The 22,934-nt window shown below is 43.1% G+C and overlaps 1 protein-coding gene and 1 long non-coding RNA gene across 2 annotated transcripts in view; one reads left to right on the forward strand and one right to left on the reverse strand.

The window, feature by feature from the left end:
• Window positions 1-11,761, reverse strand: hpgd (15-hydroxyprostaglandin dehydrogenase). The gene is made up of 7 exons (XM_083978733.1): window positions 11,473-11,761; window positions 10,463-10,586; window positions 9,217-9,323; window positions 6,470-6,566; window positions 2,905-2,981; window positions 2,646-2,809; window positions 1-898 (listed from the first exon to the last, which is right to left on the reverse strand). The coding sequence occupies exons 1-7, from the start codon at window positions 11,566-11,568 to the stop codon at window positions 775-777; spliced, it is 789 nt and encodes a 262-aa protein (XP_083834859.1). The 5' UTR covers window positions 11,569-11,761; the 3' UTR covers window positions 1-774.
• The window catches only part of LOC310991146, a 20,171-nt gene continuing 215 nt past the window's right edge, over window positions 2,979-22,934 (forward strand). Inside the window, exons 1-2 of the long non-coding RNA XR_014595605.1 lie at window positions 2,979-3,051; window positions 22,684-22,857. This is a non-coding gene — a long non-coding RNA (uncharacterized lncRNA). The remainder of the gene's footprint in view (window positions 3,052-22,683; window positions 22,858-22,934) is intronic.

The following is a 22,934-nucleotide window of genomic DNA, read 5'->3' on the forward strand; positions in this document are numbered from 1 at the left end:
TTAAGTTTTTATTCCAGGATTAAAAATGCAAATACAAATCCTTAACACACGACTAAGAGTCCACTGTAACCAGAGTTAAACCAGCATTTGACTTAATATAAAGACAAAGACAAATATTTGTATTGAAATATAAATTAAACAAATTACAACTGTTATTAACACATCATAATAAACAACTGTAACATTGGGCCTGAGGGTTTAGCTGACTTCAGCTCCATGTCGGTGAGTTTCTGCTGTGATGTCTGCCTTTTTCTTTTCATAATGATAAACTGGGACATGATGTATGTGACTCTGTTGCGGAAGGAAACTCTCTGGAGTTGTTGAACAGTAAAATCACCTGTATGCTGTTTGGTTAGGGCTGAGCATCATGTCCATGTAAACCTGTATAAATTAGATTTAACACAGAAGAGAATGTAAATGAGAGCAGCTCCACTGTGAGCGTGGGGGACAGTTAGGTGTGCAGACGCTCAGACAGTCAGGAGCTGTTAACATCATCCAGCACAGCTGGTGTTGAACTGTTACAGTTTTTAATATAACACTGTTTAATCAATAAAGCTGCATAATCAGTCGCGTCCGATGTGTATGACAATGACTGTCTGTTATTTCCTGAAACATCTAGAAACCTGACAGAAGAACAAAAGTATAGTTCTGTAGAGATGCAGAATCCACTTTTCTCATTTTGATTTGTATGATTTTTTTTTTTATTTTTTACATAATTATTAAATGATTACATTCCAGCACCAGGTATCCAGAGTCCAGTGGTCCAGTCAACGCTCAGGCAGACATGGGCTCGTAGGTGTGGAAGTGGATTCCCTTGGAGCAGGTGATCTTCATCACGGCTCCGTTTAGAGTCGAGTCCTGGATCAGCTTCATCATGCCCTCTGCTATCAGCGACGGCCTGCAGGCAAACAGAGAGAAAGAGGAGCATTAGACCACATGCACACATCCAGGCAGGCACACACACACACACACACACACACACACACACACACACACACACACACACACACACACACACACACACACACACACACACACACACGTGCATGCTTAAAAAACAACAACAACAACAGAGCAAGTATCTTGTATTTTTAGGACGATGGCAAATTACACAGGAAATACATTACTAATTACTTGTGTGTGTGTGTGTGTGTGTGTGTGTGTGTGTGTACGTGTGATCAGGAAGTCATCTGGACTCAATTTCCTGCAACATTAAACAGCTTCCTGCTGCTTGTCTCAGTGAGAGTGAGCCCGGCCAGCACAGTGTGAACCGCTCTGATGAAGCCTTATAGTGACGTGATACAGCGCCTCAGATAAGGGTGAAAGCTTTTACTCAGAGCTGCTCCAATCAAACACTTGTCCAGTTTCAAGATCAAGTATCATTGAGCAACAAGAATGTAATCAGAGAGAGCAGACAGGCAGAGTTGCTCCGAATGTATTCAAGACCGTGTATTTTATTGGAGCTGTTTACTGAAAATAGCAATCAGTTCCCAAAAACACAGACACACAACACAAGAGGAAAATCCACATCTGGCACTGACTATAAAAGACAGTTTGTTAACACTTTAGCAGATAGAGCTCAACATGTCTTCTGGCTGACGCACACAAGCACCTCAGGCTCTGCAGACTAACTCCTCTGCCAAGTAACTAAGTCTGTGTGAGGCATTCACTGAGCTAATACACGAGGCAATTCATCACTGGCCCAAAGTGAACTATCCCAGCAACCGGTCCAGACATCATGTCCACCTCTGGATGAACTGGACCACATGAGCACTGGTCCATGACTTTAGTTTATGACCATAATCCTCTCTATCAACCTCAGCTGTGTGCAAGCTAACACCCGTTTTAATCAGGCATCCTTTTAGACTTCATGAGCTAGTTAACAAAAGCCCTTTTTCCACTAGTAAAAACCTACTAATATAAGGCTGATGTAGGCAAGGGAAAAGGGCTTAATCTGCAATCACACCTGGATCAAATGACTGCAGTGGACATGGGTTTTGATTGGCTCTGATCAGCATTGATGTGAACCCCCTGCCCCCCTTTCTGTTTCTTTTGGAGCAGAGACTCTTCTGTAATCAGACCTGTCATCTGTCCAACAGCACTGCCAGCTGATACACTCTGCATAGTGATGAAAGATTAAGAGCAGTTTCAATCTAAGTTCCAAAACACACAATCATCGATCAGAGTTTCTCACGTGGAGGATCAGATCAAGCAGCAACTGATGAGATGTGCGACGCCGTGTGCGACCTCAGTTGGGACAAAGGACGAACTAATTAATAACTCAATAATTGATATGCCATATTTATGATTGCCAATAAATTGATCAGGAAACAATGGCCAACAGTATCATCCTGGGATTTGGAATGAGTTATTTTCAAACTTTTATTTTGCCCATGAAGGATCCTCACAGACAGTTCATATGTTTTCAACCAGCTGCCTCTGAAGATCTGAGTGGAAACCCCTATGAACAAACTAATTTGATACATCCCACCTCGCATCAAAAATATTATTGTAAACCCACGTTAAAGCTAATTTAACTGATAGCGGAAACAGATTGACAGGTGACTGTTAGTTAAAAATGATTTACTAGAACTAAGAAAAGGTACCCATGTATCTTTTGTGCTTGTGTGTGTGTGTCAACTCACTTTAAAACTCCAAACTTGTTCATGCTGCGTTTGAAATCATCCTTGAACTTGACAAACTTGCCCATGTTGTCCTCGTGCTCCACTGAGTGCAACAGAGGAGTGTCCACGAAGGCTGGACACAAGACATTGATACGAACCCCATAGTTTCCCTGAGACGATGCATCCTGCAGGAACAAGTACAGTGAGTGGAAATGGAAAACTTGCATTTGTGTGTGTGTGTGTGTGTGAGAGAGAGAGAGAGAGAGAGATTGAGTCTTACTGCCATAGCTCTAGTGAAGCCAATTACTCCATGTTTAGTCGCGGTGTACACGGGCTGATGAGGAGAATGGAGGAAAGCTGGGGAGAGAAAAGAGCAGTTGTGTTACCAGCGGTGACCCCATCATGAAAACAAACTGTTTTCCCCACAGTGAGTTACGTTTTTTTTTTTTTTTTTTTTTTCTTTTTTAACTATTGCACCACCAGTTCATTAAACCACAGTTGCCTTTGAATAGCAGATTCACACAGTAACATGACAATTGGTTCAGGCTCCGCTGCACCAGAACATCACAGTAAACAGGTTTGACCTTCCCACATCCAACGATCCCACATCAAAGTGAAATACACATAATGTTGTCATTAAAATGATTTCACTGAGTTTTTTTTCAGAGTAATTTAGTTTCATACATTCAGAAACTGTTAAACTAAAATATTAAAATTGAATCCGTCTGGTGTAGTGATGCAGCTCCACAGCAAATGTTGTTTGAGAGGCTCATCACTGCCACAGCTGAATACGGGTCACATGTGCTGCAGGACGTTTAACTGCCCGTCAGGTTGATTGTTAAAGGGATAGTTCAACATTTTGGCAAATTGGCATATTTGCCATTGCCATAGTCCCTATAGTCATAGCAGTAGGTTCGTTACCTTTAATTGTCGGTGCAAGCTATTTTTAGAACGGTGGAGCAGAGCAGCGAGCTGCTCAGAGCTACGCTACAGAGGCTCATGGGATTTCTTGGTTTCCCTCATCAAACTTATCAAATACACAATCCATGGACAAGTTGTGACCTGCACATTCACCACGCTATGAGATAATAACAGAACGTTATGAGACAGAGTTGTTTTCGAGGTAAATTCATGCAAAACTGCTGATGCGCGTTCCCTTCAGGGGCAGTTTTTCAGCAAGCAGACTCTGCATTTACCTAGAAAACAACTCTGTTTCGTAACGTTCCATTATTATTTCATAGCGTGGTGAATGTGCAGGTCACAACTTGTCCACCAGAGCGTTTTGGAGTTGTTGGATTGTGTATTTGATGAGTTTGATGAGGGAAACCAAGAAATCCCATTAGCCTCCATAGTATAGCTCTGAGCAGCTCGCGGCTCTGCTCCGCCGTTCTAAAAATAGCTTGCACCGTCAATTAAAGGTAACGAACCTACTGCTATGACTATAGGGATTATGGCAAAGGGCCAATTTGCCAAAATGTTGAACTATCCCTTTAAGGATTTTAGAAACAATTGAACGTAACCTCACAGAGAAGTGTTGAGTGTATGGTCCAGGTCAGGACATGTGCGTGTCAGGAAAGGTTTGTATTTACTTTACAATGTCTGTTTCACAGCTTAAAACAAACTTACACAAACTAACACACACACACACACACCCACACAAACACACACATTTTTACATTCTTTCCCACAAAAACAATATGTAGCATGTTTGCCCATGTTTGGACAAGTCCATGTTTGTTATGGGAATGGCAAGTACATATACAAACACACACACACACACACACACACACACACACACACACACACACACACACACACACACACACACACACACACACACACACACACACACACACACACACACACACACACACACACACACACACACACACACACACACACACAGATGTTACAGTGAGATACGTTTAAAATGATTACCATGCTGTTACCAGAGGCTGAATTGTTCCAGATCAGCGAGATTATGTGTCCGGAGTAAAGACAAATATGCTGATTTATCTACTACTACATGACACTGGAGTGCAGGCAGCTGTGTGTCACGTCCCACCACATTTCAGAGAAGCCATGGTAACTAAGACAACCACTCAGTCTTTACTGCTGTGCTGAGCAGCTTCAGAGTGAACAACACGTTCAAACCTTGAGGTGGATGGACGACAGCAGCAGAAGACCATGACAGGTTTCACTTCCTGTCACCAAGAACAGAAACCTGAATCTGCAGAGGACATGGTCTAATGGATCTGGATTTGTGTTGAGGCAGCAGATGGTTGGACCATAGCTTGAATCTATAATGGACCAACCGGCCTTATCTGAACAGACTGGTGTGATGATGTGACTAAAGTTTTCTTCTTAACACCAAGTCTTTCTGAGAATTGAAGTTCACCATCTTTTTTTTCTTCCAGTATTTTTTGGGGGGCTTTTTGCCTTTACTGTAATTGACAGGACAGTAGAGTTAGACAGGAAATGAGGAGGCAGAGAGAGGGGCAATGACATGCAGCAAAGGGCACACCGGGGCCGGCTGCAGCGAGGACTATAGCCCCCTGTACTGTATATGGGGCGCTTGCTCAGCCCAGTGAGCTATACGCCGCCCCAGCAGTTCTCCATCTTTTAACGGCTACTTTCAGCAGGACAGTGCACCAACATGGCAGCCAGTTCAGTGAACTTTAGTGACCTCCCCACTAACAATTTCTGCGAATGGGTATGTCCTCAGAGCAACTGAGTTTATACAGGATATGTGTTTGAGTTTAGAAAAGATAAGAGCATTTACAGGTCTGGCCTTGGAAAAGAGTGTGTTTGCAAAGAGCAAAACACAGATGAACAAAAGATTTTGGAGCAGTGTGAGTTTTTCCTTGATAAACACAGAGGTGCAGAATGATCCAGATTCAGTAGTTTCAGTTATAATGGACCTCTGCCAACACCTCATGGTTGCTTTTTGTCTCATGTGTTTCCTATACAATACACCCATTAGGAAGAGGTGGACTGTTTTCATAAACTTGGCTTTCAGACACTGAGAAATTCATCATCCACAACATTTAGACATAAATAAATCCCTTTGTTTCTGTCTTCTTTTAGAGGTGGTGAAAGGTAAACACTAGTGCTTCCAGCGCAAACTGAAGCGTCGGGGACACTGCAGAGTCTCTGTCAAACCAACCGCTGTACAGACGGCTCTCATTCATTAAATATGAAAAGAGATTAACACAATCTGTGCAGATAAACTTTATCAGATAATGACGGACTCATTTTTTAACCCTGGAATTTGATATAATTTAAATAGCTACAGAAACGTCTTCAGGATCTTCATTCAGATTTCAGGGTCACTCCCTAAGGCTCCATTTTTAGGGTCATTCCCCATGAACAGTCTTCAGTCCATCTGTCAATCTTCAGGATCAAAGTTTAGATTCAGTCTTTGGCATCGGTTCTCATTGTGTTGTGACAATCTGTTTCCAACATTTGTCTGCAGTGTATCTTAAAGCTTCTACTTGGGCCTGGATCAATGTCCCTTTCCCCTCTGTATCCTCAAGGATCCCACTTGTTCAGACTGGACCGACAGGACCACATCACACACACATTTTAAATGGTTACTGATAAGAGCTATAGCTCTAAATTGGCCTGCTCCTTCTTATGTCACAGATTTAGTTGCACCCTTTAAGCCCAGCTGCAGCCCGAGGACTGGATCCTCAGAAGGAGTTTTTCTACAGTGAATCTGCCTTCTACTCTCCTACGCTCTGTGGTTGTATTTATGTGTCTGTTGTTGTCCACATTTGTATTTGATTTATTGGTATTTATATGAGAACTGCTGTACAAATGGTTGGTGTGTGTGCATATGTTACCTGCCATAGAGGACACATTGATAATGGTGCCTCCTTCCTTGCCATACTCTTTACTCATGTGCTCCAGGGCCAAGTAGGTCCCCTTTATTACAGATGTCTGTGAAGATAAAGAGACAACGTGGTCACAGAAGCAGGAACTGAAACTAAAAGCTGAGAATGTGTGAAATAAACAATGAGGTGTTTATGGTTAGTTTTTTCACTACAAGGTGCAATGAGGAGGCACAAGTTATAATGTACAAGTATAGTATAGTGGAGGAGCCCCTATCTTGTCCATTAGCAGAGAGGAGAGAAGTTAAAAACACTCACAGCTGAGTCTCACGAGAGACAAAAGAAGTTTCAAATATTTTGAAAACAGATGAATGAGACGGAGCCCTGAGGAAGTACAGCTGATAACATCGATAGATGAGGAGGAATGTCTACACACACATAGCATGGCGAGTACACACACACACGGACACACACACACACACACACACACACACACACACACACACACACACACACACACACACACACACACACACACACACACACACACACACACAGTTGTTGATACTGTTCACTGTACTCAGGTGATAGCATCACATTCAGATCCAGTCATGAAAGCCTACTCTGCTGACAGACTCTACAGCTATGTGATTTCTTTTATATCTGTTTGAGTGCTTTCATGTCAGATTACAGAGTGTCTCATCCGGGCAAACACATACCAGGGATCCGGCCCAGGGGCCTCACTTAGAGTAAAACCACAGCCACATTTGTGCAAGCACAAAATGGAGCCTGAAAGGTGTGTATGCCACTTCCCATCACACCACTTCAATAAAGATTGATTGTTGCATTCAGCTTGGCAAGGTCTGAAGCCATCAGGGTAACTGCTAAAAACATACAAAAACTGCACACTGTGACGTGTGTGTGTGTGTGTGTGTAATGCTGCATAATGGATACTCTGGCACTGCTAGAGGACTATATGAATGGAAGAGTCAGAGGGGAACGGCTATTGGACCATGATCTGCTGGCCCATAATCATGAATAGCCGGTCATCTGAAGCAGGTGTAAAATCCCTAGAGTATTGCAGCATCCCTAATGAGTGATCAATACATCCAGTTCCTCCTCACTGTGCGCGATCAGGCCGACGCAAAAAGGCTAATTGCAGCAGCTCCTGGGTTCCCAAATGTAATCTGCACAATTGACTGTACTGACTGCAATAGGACACGTGTATTGAATGAAAGTCAAAGTCATATATGACTCTAACAGATGTGGTAACACGGTGCCCTGGCTTGACACAATGACTTTTTTTTTTTTTTATCTTACCACTCAGCAGCGTAGGTAATGGCCTACAAACAGATACTATACACAATTTTATTCCTCTTGGCAACTTAACTAAACATGTAAAATAGTACTTTCAATTCTGAGTTCAAAGTATTATTATCTTCAGTTCAGCTGATGAGTTGGAAGCTGCACATGACATATGGTCACTCCCTCATTAACCCACTCCCAAACCCACAGAGTGCAGAGGAAATGTTACACAATAATCATCATAACAGTATCTCATGTGCGCTCTGTTGGCAGATGTTTGGATGCATCATCTGACAGACTTTCACACCACCCAAAAAAGTCTGCCAGGATGAGTAAAACCCAGAACCACAACAATGGAAAGTTTCTATCTTTAACAAGATCTCTTAATGATGTTGAAATATCACACAGCACTTCTTCTGCAGGCTAGGCGACGATTGGATGATCCCAAATAATGCCTCTGGAAGAAGTACAAAACACAACTAACTACACTTTTTACATCTGATTAGTAGCTATACAAGAAGAAAATAAAGCAGTGCTTCGCGTCTGTAGTTGCAGCCATGTCTGTGTCTGTGTCTGTGTCTGTGACTTGTTTCCAGTAGCGACACCAGGGCTTCACCCTTGCCCTCACTAATTACAGACATGATGGGATAGGATGTAGTTATTTCTTGCACTGACCTCCTGCATTACTAACAGCAGCAGCAAGTGGCCATTCACAACATTTTCTTTTGTTGGTGACTCCACTGCTGCGGCCACCAAACAAAGTGTCTTTCCGGACCCCCCACCTCATCTAGTGACACCTCAATCATAGACACAGAGAGGACGTTCTTCCTGCTCATCCTCTCACTAGCCATGATTCAATATAAAGAACCTTTAAGCCAGGTCGAGTATATGCACAACTGTTTTGAGGTCATTCCCTCAAATAAACATCACTTTTAGCCGTAATAAAGTGTAAACAGGTGAGTTGTACAAAAATTAGCCTCTGTACAGTTGTCATGAAGCAGAAAATGGCCTATCACTGTTTTTGTATCAGGCTGCAAACACATATTTATCTCTGCTGCAAAGTTGCACATTCTGACATGGGATTCACAAAGTATTACCCAATCTGCTTTCTGCTGAAGTTGTTTCTCTCATTGGTGAGGGGGATAAAAGGTCAAGGCTGATCTGGATTCACTATGTCAGGACTAACACTCTGGAAATCTACAGTCCATTCTTGGTATTAGTTGTCATGTATTTGTCATTTCCCCACCACTCACTCTACAGTTCCACATTAGGACTCTCAGTTTTTGACGTTTATCATTGATTGATAACTGCGGTTGAGAGAGAGTGGATTACAAGCAGACTCGACCCTGGGCTGCCTGCTCACGTGACAAAGATTGTTGCGTTTTGCACAGATTCATACATTTGTGATTTAGGACTACACACATAAAGTTGACTTGATTCAATCATAGTCTTACTAGGTTGACTTCTATGGTCTTCTCCCAGTTCTTCTCATTGTTGATACCAGCATTGTTGATGACGATGTCCAGACGTCCAAAATGGTCCACGGTGCTCTGGAAGGTGTCTGAGACAAGAACACAGGATCTGATCAGGGATGAAAACCAAAACCTTTGGCCTCAGCCCCCTCCCCGAAAACAAATGAGACTAAAATGAATGAATGAGGACAGTGTGCTCTTTCTGGACAGATTCAGCACAATCATTGAGCTGTTTACACCTGTACAGGTGTCATTAAATCAGTATTTGTGAACACTGGTCCACCCCATTGAGGTGATGCTAATGAGAACATGAAAACCCTAACCCAGTGAGGAGAGACCCCTCATTGCTCAGTTTGAACCAGTGTGGCTAAAGTGACCTCTTCCTCATTGGATGAGCAGTCAGAGACAGCAGAGACATGAGCTGCTGCAGGATGAGCAGGTGGTAAAACCTGCTGCATTCCACACCTGGCGATGAGACACAAACATACCTGCTTTTAACACACTTAAAGCGATGACACGCATGCGCACCCCTGCACACACGCACGCACACATTCAATCACAGTGAGGAGCAACACCAAACAGCATTCCTGAGCTGTTAGCCTGCAGGGATTTACTTTTTCAATGTCGGACAATGAAACCTTGTTCCTCTCACTCGCTCTGAGACACACAAACAGTTTAATTGTATGCTTCCTCTGTTTCTCACCCCAACATGCCCCCCTCCTTATACCACACACATGCACACACACACACACACTGACAGATGTGCTAAACATGAGGCCGTGAGTGAGGATCAGCAGTGCGGTTTCCTGAGCACGTGGTTAGCAGGCGTATTAAACCACACACTGACACAAAGCGTCACTCGCGAACAAGAGTGGACAAGTTGAGTTTGAGCCGGACCACTGATGTAACCTGTTCAACCTGCCAGCGTCACACATGTCACGGATGCTGTTGCCCAGTCACACCCACAACAGCTGCAGCCCAGAGGCTGCAAGTGAGTGAGTGACTCTCCAGGAAAACATTTTCAGTGAAGGACAGAAATAGTACATCTGTTTTTTTTTTTCTCTTTTTGATCTCACTTCTTCATAACGAAGAACTTTAAAAATGAGCATGCAAAGCAGAAAGTTGCTGTGCAGTGACTCCTAAGTTTCATGTTGTGTCACTCAGTTAGTAGCTTTGATGGAAAAAGACCAATGTGTCACATCTCAGTTGTGGGGCAGGGCAGTATTACCTCGTAGTGCCTCTCCATTGGAGACGTCACACTGAACGAAGGTGCAGTTTCCCTCTCCAAACTCAGCATCCAGCTGCGCCTTGCATTTCTCACCGCAGGTCTTGTTCAGGTCGACCACGGCCACCTGAAGGAAAGATCTCTGTTAGTAAACCGCCGATTCATGGATCCATTTGTGCAGGGGTGCACAACTCTTTCCGCATCTTCTCATGATGCTGAATAACACATGTGGTTTCACAGATGTGGTTTGACACTGCTCTGACGAGGAACCAAAATACCAACATAATGACACGTTGATCTTGCTGCACAACTTTCAGCTTCCTTCACAAGGTGTGAAACAAGTTCCCAGAATCAAAAGCCTCTGACGTGCGGTTTAAACATAATTACATTTGTCTCATCATTAAAACTCAAACTGCTCTTCTTATGTGATAGAACAGACCAGAGAGGGCTGTCACATTTTTCACAATTCTCTGTGTGTGTTTATTTGTGTATATAATTTTCTCTGAACTGGCTTGAATCACAGCTAACAGCTAAAACATTAGCACTGACAACTATCATGTAAAACATCTTTATAGACTCACAAGTCACATGGCATTTGTTAGAGGAGCTATCACACAGCAGGAAGTACTGCTACAAAAATAAACCAAGTAAAGAGACTCTTATCTTAAATTAAGTTTTCCATCTAAAACTCTAAAGCTTCCAAGTCTCCTCCATATGAGCAGTTCCCATTGGCTCTTTTTCAACACGTACTGATCTAAAAACTTTAAAAAGCTGTTAAAAAAAAACACATGTGATGAAGACAAAAAGCTATAATCAGTTTTATAAAGTCAAAACACACACATCAAAGCAGAGGTTGTGCGTCTGTTGCACTGCTGACAGTTCCAGTTCACTGAGAGGTATTCTAGTAAATAAGTCAGAGAGTGAAGCTGAGCTGTCCGTGTGCAGCTCGATCACATGCCATTTAAACAAACTGGCAACAGCAGTAAATTTCATTCAGACTGAGCCACACTGACCTTGGCTGAGCTCTCCAGGAGTGACTGAACCACGGCTCTCCCGATGCCCTGGGCCCCCCCGGTCACCAGAGCCACCTTCCCATTCAGAGACATCATCCCAGGACAGCAGCCAAAACAATCCTACTCCTGGTTTACTTCTTGATTCTTCTTCTTCTTCAGGTCTCCTCTGTGTTCATGTACCTCGCTGTTCTCTGTAACACAATCACTTTCTCACCCTTCAGTGTGTTTTCACTCTTTAAGCTAGGCTGGTTTCCCTCCCTCTTTCTCTCTCTCTCTCCCTCTCTCTCTCTCTCTAGACTCTCATGCAGTGTTTGTATAGACTGATAAGCTGAGAGTAAGAGGGGGGAGGGAGGTAGTAAGAGGTTAAGTAAACTCTGGAGGATAATAATTACATGTTTTATCCAGCTTGTTGTACCTGCCCCCCTGCCTTCTCCTACTCCCATTGGCTCCTCCCACTCCTGTTTCATATACACACCTGAGCTCCTCACACAGGTCACAGTTGTATTTATTGACATGGATACAAAGCTCTCAGTCTGACCTGGTTCATCCGGAGCCGCCGTTACCCAACATGCAGTGCTATTGCATTACAGGTTCAGGTCTCAGCATGTTGAGTTTCACACAGTGGTCAAATGAATGGAAACCAACAGCCCCTAACATGTAAAACATATCTCATATGTATGTATACATAGACCATGAGGGTGGTTTGGGTCTTTAAGTAAAGCAAACTGTGAGCTTCTATCGTGTCCTCAGCGAGGGATTTCAGCAATGATTTTCTTAAATTTCACATCACATTCAGCTTTGGGAATATCTCTTCACCCCCATCCCTCTCGTTTAACCCCCACTCTTCCTTCCTCCCTCCCTCCTTCCTCCATATCTCACTTCCTTCCTAAATCCTTGAACATGAGTCTGGTGATGCTCAGCACTGTCATCAATCAGGTTCCTCAAATCTACCAAATCAAACATTGATGCACCAGGAGAAGTTTTACCTGCCCCACCATTAGTCATGTACCGCCTCAAGAGGCTGAGTTTGCTGGATCCAACCTGCCCCCCCCATCCTTGTGACTGAGGAAACGGGAAAGGCAGGTTGATCGCACTCTTACACATGATTGTCCCTACGCAGTTTCTTTTAACTGAATGTGCAATCAGTGTGACTATGGTGTAAAAAAAAAGGGTGTAATTTTCAACATAACACATTTTCCATTTCCAGATAAGTCAGCTTTCAATTGCAGAGAGGCATGTCATCACCTTTACAGTACTTACATGCACACACACAGGGAAAGGGAAGGAAGAGTGGGTTGCTAGCTGCTGGGTTCATGCTCCTGGCTCTATAATGCTGATGGTATGTTTTTATTACATATTTCAGGGCTTGGAGCTGTCAGAATAAGAGTTTTGATCCAAAATGCAGACAATGGAGAGGCAGGTAATGATTAAAGTCTTCATCTTCAACAGGTAATGCGTGAGCAGTGGCAGCTGGTTAGACAGCTTGAGGGAAGCTGGTAGGTGACAGTGTGATTTCAGAAGACAGTTGGAGGTGTAAGGTTTCTGGTTGGAAGGCAACTCACCCCTGCAGGCCAGAGCAGCGTGTGGCTGGTGTTCGCAGTTTAACAGCCGGTTCTGGACAGGTAACAGGTGTGTTTATAGCATTTGTGCTGAATGTCAGAGAATTACGGCGAATACGTAAGGTCACCTGGGTGTTGTGTTTACATTGCTGCTGATGAGGATCAGAACTGATAAACACCTGTAGAAACTGCATGAGTCATCCAGCCTAGGTGCTTAGCAGTGGGGAAGTGTTATCTAATCGGTTTTGTTTAATAATTATCCTCTTCTGAGACTAATTTATCTTCCTTCTCTATCAAGATTCAGAAATGAAAGGGCCATTGTCCTAACATAAAGAGTTATCCAATCACATTATTCTCTTTGTGATGCCTATAGACACTATTAAAATTATAAATCTGTACTGTGTAATTTAAACAATATATATTTAGTATCTGTCCCGGTGTTCTCTGTACCTGTTATAAAAACTAATAAGATAAAACGTATTAACGTTTCAAACTTATGAATCTCTGATGTCACTTCCCCTGGTGGGAAACACTCCTCTCTGATGCCACCACAGAGCTGTAGAGGTTCCTCTGGAGCGTCCCCTACACCAGAAGACCTGAGTCTCTACAGAGGGTACGACCTGACCTGACCTGACCTGAGCTAACCCTTCTTGTACAGTGCATTTGTGTTCTGAGTCCAGTCCAGTTTGTTGGTCCAGTCAACAGTAAGCTACACTGCCCGTCCCAAAAAAAAGTCACACAATGTAATATTTTGTTGGACTGCCTGTAGCTTTGTTTACCGCATGCATTTGCTGTGGCATCATTTCGATTACCTTCTGCAATGTCACAACATTTATTTCTGTCCAGAGTTGCGTTAATTTTCAAAGATCCTCAATGGGGTGAAGGTCTGGACTCTGTGGTCACATTGGACCACAATTCTTCCTTAGATGATGGTTCCCCACCATCCTTCCAGGGTTTAATAATGCGTTGGACAGTTCTTAACCAAATTTTAGCAGTCCCAGAAATCTATTAGCTTGATGCATGCCAATAATTTGACCCTTCTGAAACCGATTAACATCTTTTCCACGACCACAGGATGTATCTTACGACATGGTTGTTAAATAAATGAGACTGCATCAGTTAAATTGTTGCCAGCTGAAACATAATCATCCATGCAGTAATTATCCAATGGGAAGGTCTTACCTATTATCTTAGTTAAATCCAGGTGGTGACTTTTGGACGGGCAGTGTAGTTTTAAGAGTCGACAGTCTCAGTGTTTGTTCCCTTATAGTGTTCACCGGTGTGTGTGGGGATAGTCGTTCAGCCTGTGGAAGTTCACCACCTGTGTTTTTCCAGAGGTCCTGGGTCTGTTCTCTGTCGTCTCCATCACTGGTGATGCCGACACATGCAGAGTCATTCTGCAGGTGGCTGTTGGAAGAGTTGGATGAGTGGGTCTGCAGTGTGGAGGGTGAACAGGAAAGAAGACAACACTGTGCCCTGTGGTGCTCCTGCACTGCAGGCGACGCCCAACACAGTCCTAGATCTTCACATATGGTGAGGTGTTGGTCCACTCTTGTGCACACCAGTTCGCTCTAAAGTATTGAAAGCACTGGAGAAGTTAGAAAATATCCCTCTTAGTTTGCCCAGTCTTTTCCAGGTGAGAGAGAAAACAATGAAGATGAAGTCAATGTATGGCATCTTCCTGTTCTGTCTCTGTTTCATTCCTGTATTTTCAGGTTCTGACTCATCGATGACTTTTCATCAGGTAAGTCTGCGTCACTTTGCTCAGGTAAGTCTGTGTCACTTTGTTTAAGTCTGTGTCACTTTGCTCAGGTAAGTCTGCGTCACTTTCACAACTTCTTGTCACGTCCCTGTTTTCCTCTATGGCTTTAAGGATCTGATTTGATTGACGGTAAGTAGACAACACATGTCTCTCAACTTCATCAATGTCAAAGGATTGATATCCTGGTGTCTCATCAAACTCAGATTCTGAATCAGCAGGACCACTATCTGCAGGCTCGGGCCTTATGTTCCGTGACCTTGTGACAGACGGTTCTGTGTGTTTTGTTGCTTGAGTTGAGGGATCTGGCATCCTTACCAGGTAACCGATTGGCAGGAGATGGTCTCTGTGAAGAGGTTTGACACTTCCGGGTCCACTCTCTGGCTTAACTTCATAGACAGGTAAGTTGGGTAACTGTCTGACAATGACATAAGGAGTGGACTTCCATCTGTCTTGAAGTATGATTCCCAGTAAGACCAAGATTTCTCAACAGGACTCTGTCTCCTTCTGCCAATGGCTGACCTCGAACACGGCGATCTTGTTCCTCAAGGGACTTTTGTCAGCTGCCGCAGTTGCGAGTTTGTAGGCTTTCTTTAAGTCTTGTTTCAACTTATTGACATACTGAAGATGGTCATGTTCATGTTCTCCATCAAGACAGCATCTTCCACCCTGATGTCAGGCTGGTATGTGAACTGAAACAGGTCCATTGATGGGCTCACCGGTTGCCAAAGATGAACCACAACCAGGCCCACCAGGGTCTCCATTAGATGGGATGTCAATGCCACAGGAAGTTTTCCCTGAGCTACGGTACTCTCCCTGGCTTCAGGCTCAGGTTGAACATATGTTCAGGTATCCTGCACAGTTGGTCTGCGCAGGACTGGAGGAGCCGGAGTTAATACCATCAAGGCCAGCGACTTAATCTTCTTCTCCACTACTTATCAGGTTCATAGTGAGGGGCAGGCTGGAGGCAGGCAGTTGTCTGCAGGAGGTTGTGGATTATGGGGAAGGGCAGTATTTTACCCTCAACATGACTGTGAAGCGCATGCCTGGATGGTGGTGGGGCCATCAATGGGGGCTCAGATGGAGGTTGCTGCAGCGGAGAGGACAAGAGAGGAAGGGGGGCAAAAGACTGATCCGACCTGAAGAACAGGTTCACGCCATTAGCCCACTTCTCTTCCCCCACAGGCTGGAAGTTGGGTTCATCATGGCCTGAGATGTTTTTCAGGTCGCTCCAGACTCGACGTTGTTCATTTGCAGCTGATCCTCTATCCTCCTCCTGTAGTCGTTTCTCCCCTCCCTGATTGTTCTCCTTAGCTCCCTATGCACATCTTTCAGCTCCCACTTATTTCTTGACCTGGGGGCTCTCTGTTTCTGCTCGAGTAGAGCCCTGATGTCAGGAGTAATCCGAGGTTTGTTGCAGGAAAAACACTGTAGGATCCTGGTGGTTACAGCTTTTTTCCACACAGAAATTTAAACCGTCTGTGATGCAGTGTGTCAGGCTGTGGATGTCCTCGCCGCAAAGCGTTTCCTTCACAGTTGAGTCAAAAACAGAGCTTTAAAGCCTCTTCAGCCTCATGAGACCATGAAGTTTGCACACAAAGAGGAGGTGAAACAGGACGCGATCAGATCTTCCCAAGGCAGAGATATGTGATGAGTTAAATGCCTCTTTAATGTTGGCAAAGAGTAGGCCCAGTGTTTTAATGGCTCTATTGGGCCATGTAAGATAGACTACTGGGTAGGTATGGGAGAGAGGCATGGTCAAAGTTGCTGGTTGCAGCCTACTTGTGATGGAGCGGAGGACATCACAGCCAGCATCGGTGTTAGCTAAAATCTCTCAGTCTCAGACCATCAGACCCCCTTTACCACTGAGGAATGTAAATAAACTTGTGGAGACCTGAAACAGTAACTTCATACTACTGTGACATCACTATGACAAATGGCCTATCGCTGCCACTGCAAAACACACTGAACTGCTCTGCTCCATGAAGTAAGTGAAAAACAACTCAGTTGTTAAGTATAAGTTATAGATTGTAAATTAAAGTCCAGGTCTGAGCCACAAACTAAGTCTGAACCTCGTTGCCAATACTTATCTTCAAATAGTATATCGGCCCTCTGACGTCTCATTGGATATGTTCAGTGCAATAGAGTTTATTTTCTTTCTAGAGGTAAACCTGAGTTAGCTCTGGAGCATAAGTGAAGAAACAATGCCTGTGTATCTTCTTATATTGTCGGTACTTTCTTCCACCTCCTAGGTAACATTTCCAAATATTCTCTAAAAAAAACACATTGCATTTTTTCATGATAATAGAAATCTCTGTTTGTTCATTAAAAGAACTTTTCACAAACCCAGAAGTAATGGGATTATTCTTCCAACTTGAACAGGTGACTGGTCTTTTCTGGTTTGAACCAGTTTTGGGGGAAAGTCCTGGAAAGTTACCAAAGTCCTTGTTCAGCTAAAACTGCTGATTCACTATTTTAAGCTGACTGAAGTTATTTTTAAAAGCTCTTATTCTGTCCAGGTTACATATTATTTCAAACATCTTCAAATTTTAACATGTAAATCTAATTTATGGCTTTTATTGGTAAACTGAGCAAACTAATTTGACATTTAATATGTTGTGCTGCATTGAGAGCATATCTACAATTTACATATTGACAGTTGACATCACCAGGCAGTGCAGTTTTTGGTACTTCCCTATTGGCTTCATTTTTCAGCCCTAGAGGTTGCCTGTAGGTATCATGTCAGGTTGCATTAAGTTGTTATACGCTGCTTCTTACTAATGTGATCAGGTTGCTGATAATGTGGTTAAATAATAATAATAATAATAATAATAATAATAATAATAATGCGGACTGACAGACAGTGAGCCTGAGTACCCTGTTCTGCCTCATTAAGTATGACGCATAGACATAACCACTGAGAAAATCAAGCATCTTACTGTGCACTGTAGAGCAGTCTTCCTTGAAGGGCCAGGCTTACACTATAATGCTGGAGCAGTGGAGGGAACCATGGAAACAAATAGATAGATTTCTTCAGGCTATTGAGAAAAGAGTGTCTTTTTTGCATGGCAACAAAACTGAAGAAAACCCTTCATTAGGAGTTGTTACATGCTGTGACTCGTGTGGGGGTGTGCCAGGCTTGCAGGTGGGCAGTTCCTAGGGATGTATTGACGTCCACAACAAGCTATAACACACTATAGGAAAGGAAAAGTATAATTGGTCCTCTAAAGACCTCGTAAAAACAGACATTTTCCCTAATATGACTACTCAGTGTACTGTCCTGTGCCATTAAGCAGAGGAGTGTTATATAACTTATTCGGCTGAGACAAGAAAAGACAGGACAAGTTCACATTAAGAAGTGGCTACCAAGTTTATTTTACTCCAACAGAATTAAATCAGAACAAGGTAAAATATGCACATCTTATATCACAGAAAAGAGTGAGTGTGCTCTCAACAAATGTATTAAAGCCAACAGAGTCATACAGTCTGTCAATTACAGCTGCTGCGCATGTGATACTTCACTGGGAGGGAGAACTTACAACAAGAAAGTGAGTCGTGTGACAGTTTGTTAGAAATGTATTTATCTCAGTTAGACTACACTGGACCTTAAAGCAGAAGTAAGTGATATATTTGTGTTAATATAAGTCTTAAATAGTTATATCTTCCAACAGCAATCACTTACATAGAGTGTTTGGTCTGAAACACGGGTCTCTCAGTCCCTCTGCTCTGCTCTGAGCCGAAGAGAAAACATTTATCGTATCCTACAGTTTTTATCCAATGAGGAGAGAGAACGGCATGCAGGGCTGTGTGTGCAGCCAAGGGACGCCGTGAATGTGGCGACGTAGGGACGAGGACTGTTATGGTGCGTTCAAGGAAACTCGTATTTTTCCGACCGTGAAGTTGTACCAGTTCGATCTGGTACGAGTTCACCGGTCGGAAGTTACGAGTGGCCGTTATAGTGACTTTCACCGGTAAAACAGGTCGGAAAAACACGAGTGGGTTGCCTGGAACGCTACAAAGTCGTAAGTTGTAGCTTGTTGAAGCTGTAATTTACGATTTCAAAAGCCTGCCTGGAACGCAGCATTAGCGAAAACGACCGGACCACTTACTTCTGCTTTAACAAGAGGTTAATTGTAGTCTAGCTGTGACATCACTGCAGCTTCATCCAGGGTTTCCTCTCGGTGTAATGAGGTGTGTTTGCATTATAACAAACCAAAACATGTTCACCACATCCGACTCACAATGCAATGATAAATACAAAGCTATGGACACCGATGGCTCAGATCAAAGACAGTTGAATCTCTCAATCTGCCGTTTGCTGACCGTCCTGGACCTGCAGTGATGGGACCAATCAGCAGAGGGATGCGTGCCACTTATAAAAACCTACTGATTCACAGGCTGCAGAAGAAAAAAAAACATTTAACTTAGGACTTAACTTAATGATACACATCATTAGTCAAAGTCCTGAATGTTTTTACAACATGATTAGTCTTTCACCCACCATGACAGGTTGTGAAGAGGACAGACACTGAAGGCCACACAAACACAACACAAGGCCTAGAGTAGAAAAACCAAACACCTACACAGGCGTTCTCAGCTGCTCTGGTTGATTACACCTCAAGCAAGTCAACGAGTTGCGATGAGGTCACCAAACGACCGTACGCACCAATCAGAGTAAGAGTGGACCACATCCACGCAGATTTTAGAGTCACATGATGAAAGTCACCTGGAAACCTGCTTGAGATAGTTTGTGTTGTGTGGTGACAGAATCCAGAGTGAGGGTGAAAGCGGTGGCGCTCACAGTGAAGAAACTGGCTCCAAGTTGTCTGTTCAGTTAGTTAAAACAGGACATGACATGTCAATGTGATTTAATCACAGCACAGTTTCAAAGTATAGTTGGAGGTTATTTAATGCAGGGTTGTGTGAGATACTGGTCTATTAGTCTATAGTTTAACAGTGTGCCCTGTAGGTGTGCTTGTGCATTTGACTTCAGGAGTTCAACAGCGGTTCCAAAGTAAAGTGGTGAAAATACTAAAAAATAAAGCTTCAACTGAGGGTATTTTTTAAGTGTCTAAATTAAAACATGTTTTCCTGCTGACCGCGTCCACAGCTGCTCATCATTCAGCTTCTGCTCCTACTGCAGGTAACACACCGACCGTAGATACGTAAAACACTGATCATAGAACAGTATTAGCACCTCACACAACATGACCACACCTTTAAACTGTGCTGATGCCACCCATCAACAACACTTTACAAGATCATTCTGAGCAGGCTTGAAAAAAGAAAGTGTCTGAACACAGTCAGATTGGTGAAGAGGAGTTTGAGGACTGTGAGGATCTGAAGTTTAACTGCAGTCTGGCTCTGTTGGCACAAGTTCATAGTAAAAACAGTAGAGTAGAATGATTCTACTATATTACCTGAACAAAATGGTTACTATTATGACAAGATATGGACAGCGAAAAATAAATGTGGAGTCTGCAGGAGCAGATGAACGACAGGAGCTTGGTGGGGACTGAGAGTGAGATGTTTTCATTAGAGCCACAAGAATATATCTGAGGGGAAACGGTGGGGTGAATAACATTGAACATCCTGGAAACATGCATATCTGAGGTCACGTGCAGTGTGATGAACAGGAAACAGTCTGAACGAGTTAAAATTAAAATGATAACGTTGTTTAAAATCTCTCAGGTCGTGAACATCACACCAGACCATCAGACTCCTTTTTCGACAGAGGAATGTAAATCAACTTGTGGAGGCCTGAAACAGTGATTTCATATTGCTGAGCTCACTATGACTGATGGCCTCTCTCTGACACTGCAGAGCACAGCGAACTGAAGCGGTGAGGCGACTCTTTCAGCTGACAGGAACTCAGACTGGAGCCAAACACAAAGAACTTGCAGTGAAAGGAGGAAACAGTCAACAGTATTAATGTGTCCATTACAAATCACCAAGTACAGTGTCTGATTGTCTCTGCATCACAGAGTGGAGCACAGCGTGATGACTGGACAAGCCATAACACATTTTTCCAAACATCATTAATACTTTTTTTTTTTTTAATTAAGACAATTTAACCCATTTCATCCTACAAAAATGATTCTGCCATGTTGAGATTTAATGATTTCCTGTGGTTATACATGATGGAGACCTCATCTAGAATAACAACCTATTGTTATACAGACCAGGGCCCAGATGCACCAAACAGATTCAACTGTATCGTGTAGATGATGATGAAGTATGTGTACTGATAATACCAGAATGATTAATACAGATTATTTTCATTCCAAATGATAAAGCAATGTATTTGCATGGTTCCCTTTTATAAATCTTACTCATTGAAAAATTGGCCCATGCACACAAGCCTCATTTCTTCTCACTCACTTAACCATAAATGGATGAAGTCGCTCCCTTAATCCAGCATTAAAAAAACACTGTCTGTGCCAGAAGTTGTCTGACGCAGAGAATAAAAACAAGAACAAGAATTCGCTCGATGAGCTACTATCGGCTCTTCAAGTACTTGGAGAAGAACATGAAGACTTTACTGTAGCTTACTTAGAGAAGAAGAGGCCAATTGTATGTGGGGATACTAAAGTTGACCCAGCACTAAAAAGACAGAGACCAGTACCTCAGATGAACACGTCTCAGGTAGATATGAGGGTTTTCCAGAGGTGGATGGTCAAAATGAACAACATTTCTTGTTTTCTTTGATTTTGTATTCTTGCAACAGGGCGGTGTCAGGATCACTTTGCATTGAAACTCTGACTCCAGCAGAGCTGCTATACTGATTATTTTGGCAAACATGCATCAGTCCCTGACCTGCCTGATTACAGTTCATGTTCAGCTCTGTTGAATGTTCCTCTTTATTCTCTAACTCTCTCTGGTTTGTTTGATGAAGATATAAACAGCTGTCTCCATAAACATTATCAAACTCATGGTGGGACAATAACCAGATACACTGACTTACTTCAACCTATTTTCAGTATTGTACTTTATTATTATTTATATTTTTATTATTTGTGTAGCTTTTACTCCTCCACACTTGAGAGACAAACAATACTGTGTGATAGACCAAACATTGTGCATCACAGGAGCAAAATAAGAGCAGACTCCTCCGCTGTCAATTATGTTTGAACCTGTCCGTGTCCTAATGGCGCTGTGTCTTGTCTCGCAGCAAAGAACTGTCATTTGTATTGGAGTAAAGCCTGTCCTGCAGGATCTATACTTGGAGCAAGTCCAACGTCACAGTCTTCAGAGAGGGGGCGGTTCGGTATCTAACCTGTTGCTTTTGTTAGCCACACGATTATTGTCTGTGTTGCCAGTATATCATTTTACATATTGTATATCGATTACCAGGGCTGAGAATAACCGCGGCATCACTGTGTTTTCTCTGACACCTGACACAGTTTTGACAGGAGGAACAAATCAAACAAAGCTGTAACTGAAACAGCCTTTTGTCTCTCTTTCATTAACTTCAGTCAAAAGCTGTGACTTCTATGAACAGTAATCTCGATCTACTCAGCAGTGTAAGTTCTTGTGTTTACAGTGTGATGATGAAACAGGTGTGTGATCCTCTGCAGGGGATCAAACCTGCTGCAGTGACTGTGCTGAGGCCTGAAACCCGCTGCTGTGTCAGTTACTGTTTTCTTTATTATAGTGCTACCAAACATGTACATGTATTTACACTCTAATTATTTAGAGATTTAAACTGAGGAAACAGTGTTTTTTCTTTTATTCAGCTCGTGTTAGTCTAACACTTAATCCTGAGAATTATCTCTGAGTGTAGAGGCTGGTCGTCACTGTGTCTAACTGTATGTAGCTGTTCCCTCCAGTACATTACCCATGCTGCTTTGGCACAAATACACTGACCAACTCCTCCTCCTCCTCCTCCTCTAGGATGAAGTCTCCTCAGACAGAAGCACCTGAAGAGACACAGCTCCACCCAACTTCTAGATCAATCACACGCCTGTGAAGAGTGTGTAACACCTGCTCTTTGCATCATCCTGTCTCACACACACACACACACGCACACCTGTGTGGACCTCAGCTGATTGGTCGATATCAAAAGAGGTGGGTTGTGAGTCAGCTGGGATCTAACAGAGGGATAATGGTCATCCTGCAAGGGTTAGGTCAGCACAGTACAGGTG

This window comes from Trachurus trachurus (assembly GCF_905171665.1).
Source record: "Trachurus trachurus genome assembly, chromosome: 1".
Taxonomy (NCBI): Eukaryota; Metazoa; Chordata; class Actinopteri; order Carangiformes; family Carangidae; genus Trachurus; species Trachurus trachurus.